Here is a 4,851-nt window from a genome sequence, read left to right on the forward strand (position 1 = left end):
GAGTAAATTTCCTCTTCCAAATGTTTTTTTTTTTTTTTTTTTGAGAGGTTTTTCTTATTGGGCGTGTGCGCTTGGCAGAAAGACAGAGACAGAGAGATAGAAAGCGAGAAATCACCCCCCCGGGGGATGGCCACGCCACAATCCTTTCTCCTCCATTCTCCTCTTGGGATCTTGGGCACGCACGCACATGTGCCCGGTGTGAGTTTAAGCCACCGGGTCTGGGATGTGAACCGCGGTCGACTACATGGGAGTCCAGCGACATAGCCATTACGCTAACTGCTGGTCCCCCTACTGCCACTTTTAAAAAAATTTGTTAGAGGGCAACTATGATTAGTAGAGCATGATAGAGAAAGGAGAGATCGTAAAGAAGGGAGCGTGTACCATCTGCGGGGGGTGGCCAGCTCTAATTCCTCCTCTTCATTTCTCTATGCCGTCAGGATTTGGGGCATGCACGCACAGACGCCCAACTTGTTATTCAAGTTTTTCCCTGGGCTGGGATTTGAACCACATAGTCATTCGTATGGGATATGGCTCCCTTAAGCAGCAGGTCATGGAGCGGAACACTTGTATTAAATTGAAAAGTTCTCCTTCTTAACGAGTTTCGCCTTTCAGAATGCCACCACTCTGCTGCTTCGGGACGTTGCGAATGAATAACACCAAGTGATTTTTCGAGGCAAGGCTTTGTTTGGACAGCTAAACGAGACTGTAACGTAGACTCGCTCTTCCATAAAGGCTGTGAGCAGTAGGCTTCAGTAAAAGCCAGAGGTGGGGACCAGCAGTTAGCGTAATGGCTATGTTGCTGAACTGGACATGTTTTGACTCTTTTCGCTTTCATCACATCCTGCATGAAGGTGTTTCTGAGAGGAAAGACTCTAGAACTCCAGGCTGAGAGTGCCAGGGACGCTCTGAGCTCCCTGACAGACCACCTGTACTCCAGGGGACGACTGCTACAGATGTCCAGGCCGAGAGAGCAGAATAGCGGTTGTTAGTTCCCTGATTTCCATGAGTGCGGTAGTATATACGTGTGTGTGTATAAATATAGATATATTTTAATTATTATTTTTTAAGTTTCTTTTTTTTCTTTAGAGAGTGATTTTTGCTATACGGTGCCTGCACTTGCTGGAGTAACAGAGACACAGAAAAACAGACAGCGAGCTGTCGTTCCCCCAGGGGAGATGGTCATGGAACAATCCCTTCTCCTTCATTCTCCTCTCTAGATTTTGGGCACACATACCTAATGTGAGTTTTAAGTCGCCGGGTCCTGGACTTGAACTTGGTCAACTATGTGGAAGTCCAGCAATATAACCATGAAACCATCTGCTGGTCCCTATTTTTAGTTTCTTATGGGTGTATACGCATTTGCCAGAGAGAGACGGAAAAATTGAGAAATCATCCCCCTGCCCCTGGGCGGGGGGATGGCCACACCACAATCCTTTCTCCTCTCAGGATTTTGGGCACGCACAACACACGAACCCGGCATGTTTTTCAACCAACCAACCGTATCTGGGACTTGAGCCATCGGGTTGGCCATGTGAGATCCAACCGCCCTAAGCACCACCCACCCTGGCCAGCCTGATCTGGTGCTCACTACAACTGGATTCCATCTGAACTGACACGTCGAGGGGGAAATGGATGCAACCCCGTGATGGCCCCAGAGCGCCCCCTAGTCCCGGGGCTGCACCACCACCATGAATGTTCTCAGCTCCTCCCGCTCTGTGGCCTCATCTGGGCTCAGGATGAGGATGCATTTCCCGTCCAAGGAACACGCGGGCCTTACCTGACTCCTGGAGATAGCGATACACCAGAAAGTTCACCTCGTCGCTGGTTATGCTCATCTTAGCCTCACCTCGTGGCGACGAGGTCTTCACGAAGCGGCAGCCACCCTCTGTGGGAAGAACAAGGCACATACGGAGTTTCAAACACTGCCCGGTAGGTGCTGCCAGTGCTCTGCACTCTTGGGGAGACTGTTGAAGAAAAGACTACCCAGGCTATTATGATGCCTATTAACGAGTGTCTGACTGAGTTATATTTTGTAATTGTGTGATCGCATAAAACTCTCATTTTATATACACACATAAAGTTTTCACTTTTTTTTTTTTTTGGAGAGGTTTTTGCTGTGCGCTCGCCAGAGAGACAGAGAGAGACAGAAAGTGAGACATCACCCCCCCAGGGGGGATGGTCACGCCGCAATCCCTTCTCCTCCATTCTCCTCTTGGGATCTTGGGCACGCATGCACATGCACCCGGCGTGAGTTTAAGCCACCGGGTCCAGGACTCGAATCGCAGTTGACTACATGGGAGTCCAGCGACACAGCCATTATGCCAACTGCTGGTCCCAAAGCGGCTAAAGAAGCTGGATCCCAAATGGGCAACCAGGGATTCAAATCTCAGTCCCAGCAGCCTGAAAAATATGTTGGGCTCCTGTGTGTGCCCCACATCCAGACAGGAGAGAGAAACGGAGGAGAGGGGATTGTAGAGTGATCGCGCCCCTTGGTGGGTGCTTTCTCTCTCTCTCTGGTGAACACATGCATTCTCTCACAATTTAGAAAACAAGCTATATAAGAGTTTATATATTTTATAAAGTTAGCATAAAGTATAAACCACATGAATGAAGCCCAAATCAGGGAAAACAAACACTGAAAAATAAGCTTCTTTTCTTTTATTCTATAGGGTATACGCAATTGCCGGAGAGACAGGGAGAGAGGGAATCATCCCCCATGAGGTATGGTCAGCCCATCATTCCTTCTCCTCCATCTCTCCCTCCTTTCAGAATTCTGGGCATGCACATGCATGTGCCCAGAAACCACCAGGTCTGGGTATCGAACCACACAGTCAGCCATAACCATCCTGATAGACGTTGTGGCCTCTCTCAGGATGGAGGTGCCCTGGGTTTTATTACTCGCTGGCTCCCTTGACCATTAGGCCAAGGGTTGACCCCACACACTGACAAAAATAATTTTCTCCTGGGCAGGTGTACTCACCGGAGAGACAGAGACAGAGGGAGCAAAAAGGAGAAATCACCCCACAGAGGGAATGGTCACACTGCAATCTCTTCTCCATTCTCCTCTGGGGTTTTGGGCGCTGATGCACATGCGCCCAACATATTTTTCAAGCTACTGGGTCTGGGGCTCGAACTGACACTGAGCACTCTTCCAGGCAAACGGAGAAGATGACTGAGCGGATCAGGAGTCTGTCCACAGCCTGAGGAGGAGCAACCACATGGTCCTTTCAGTCATCCAAGTGTAGGCGGGCTTAAGCAATGACTAGGGGGTATAAGCTACACTGAGAAGGAAGACGGACATCGGGAGGAGCTGACGGTGCACGTCCCCTGGACATCGTTTCTACGATGAGGTCAGGTCCTGGAGCGGGGAAGAACGAACGCTTCCTGTGTCTTGTCATGGAGCCCACTGCATCAGCCTGGCCAAGGCTCGCAGGGCGTGGAGGGCGGATGGAAACTTAAGGGAGGGCTGGGGACAGGGACAGTGGAAATTGCAGGGCCCTCTGTTCCAAGCCTTCCTTCTGGGAGGACCTGGTTCTCTTCGAGGCCATCCTAGTTAGGAACTCGAGAAAACCAGCCCACAGAGAACATAATCAAGCTGGAGATGATGCATCAGAGCCATTCAACCGCACACAGTCAGACCCCCTCCAGCACCCCTGCCCTGCGAGAGGCCACCGCTTCTTTACATTATTTCAAGAATTATTTAATTGTATTTATTATTTTATAGTATTTATTACTATTTTTTAAAATTTAACCATAAAGAACAAGTGAGAAAGCAAGCCACCAGGATGAGGACTTGAACCGCGGTCTGCCATGTGGGAGTCCAGCGACTTAACCGCTATGCCACTTGCCAGCCCCCACAGCTTATTTCAATGGAGTCGCCGCCAAGTCCTAACATCTTTAGGCTATCCAACAACCGTCTTTGGAGTTCATTTTTGATATTTGCGATAGCTTTATAAGCAGCAGAACTTGTAAAATGGAGGTTTAAACTCACGCCAGGTGCGTGTGCACATGCGTGCCCAAGATCCCGAGAAGAGAATGGAGGAGAAGAGACAGTGGCATGGCCATCCCCCCTGGGGAGCGATTTCTCTCTTTCTGTCTCTCTGTCTCTGTCTTTCTGGTGAGCGTACACACCCTATAGCAAAAACCTCTCAAAAAGAAAAAAAAAAGAATGTCTCAAGTTGTATGCTTGAACTTTAGGGAATTCCCTTGTAAGACAAGCAGGAGGAAAAATATTAGAGGCTAAGTAAGAAGCTACGAAATAGCATATAAACTACCAACACTCACCTAAGTGGATCATGTGGTTATTAACAATGTAATATTCTCCAAGCTCTATGAAGGAGCCTGCAATCTGCTGGAAGGTAAATGAATCACAGAGAAATAGCCCCCTGCAAGGAAGGGCAACACCGTTCAACCTCTGAACTTCACGACAGTCTGAGCGGACTGACCGGAGAGTCTGGTTCTGCCCCTGCACATCACAGAGGAGGACACTGAGCACAGACAGGAAGCCGTGGCTGCCAGGACCTCACGGGGTGTACACAGAACGTGGCTCTCTTGAGCCCAATGTCCTGCTTTGGAATTGGCCCTCTCGCCACCACTCCAAATGAGTTCCCTTTTATTCTGTCCTGTTAAATGCTTAGAGTCAGGAGAGTTTCTCAGCTCGGGAACCAGCAGTTAGCGTAATGGCTATGTCACTGGACTCCCACGTAGTCGACCGCGGTTCGTGTCCCGGACCCGGTGGCTTAAAACTCACGCCAGGCGCGTGTGCGTGCGTGCCCAAGATCCCGAGAGGAGAATGGAGGAGAAGGGATTGCGGCGTGACCATCCCCCCTGGGGGGTGATTTCTCGCTTTCT

The 4,851-nt window shown here is 49.7% G+C and overlaps 1 protein-coding gene across 1 annotated transcript in view; it reads right to left on the reverse strand.

Moving 5' to 3' along the window:
* TBL1X (transducin beta like 1 X-linked) overlaps positions 1-4,851 on the reverse strand; it is a 272,758-nt gene that overhangs the window by 69,533 nt on the left and 198,374 nt on the right. Inside the window, 1 exon segment of the mRNA XM_014587573.2 lies at positions 1,778-1,885. Within this exon segment, the coding sequence (XP_014443059.1) occupies positions 1,778-1,835 (58 nt within the window). The 5' untranslated portion in view covers positions 1,836-1,885.

The sequence above is a fragment of the Tupaia chinensis genome, unplaced genomic scaffold, assembly GCF_000334495.1.
Source record: "Tupaia chinensis unplaced genomic scaffold, TupChi_1.0 Scaffold000222_1, whole genome shotgun sequence".
Lineage (NCBI taxonomy): Eukaryota > Metazoa > Chordata > Mammalia > Scandentia > Tupaiidae > Tupaia > Tupaia belangeri.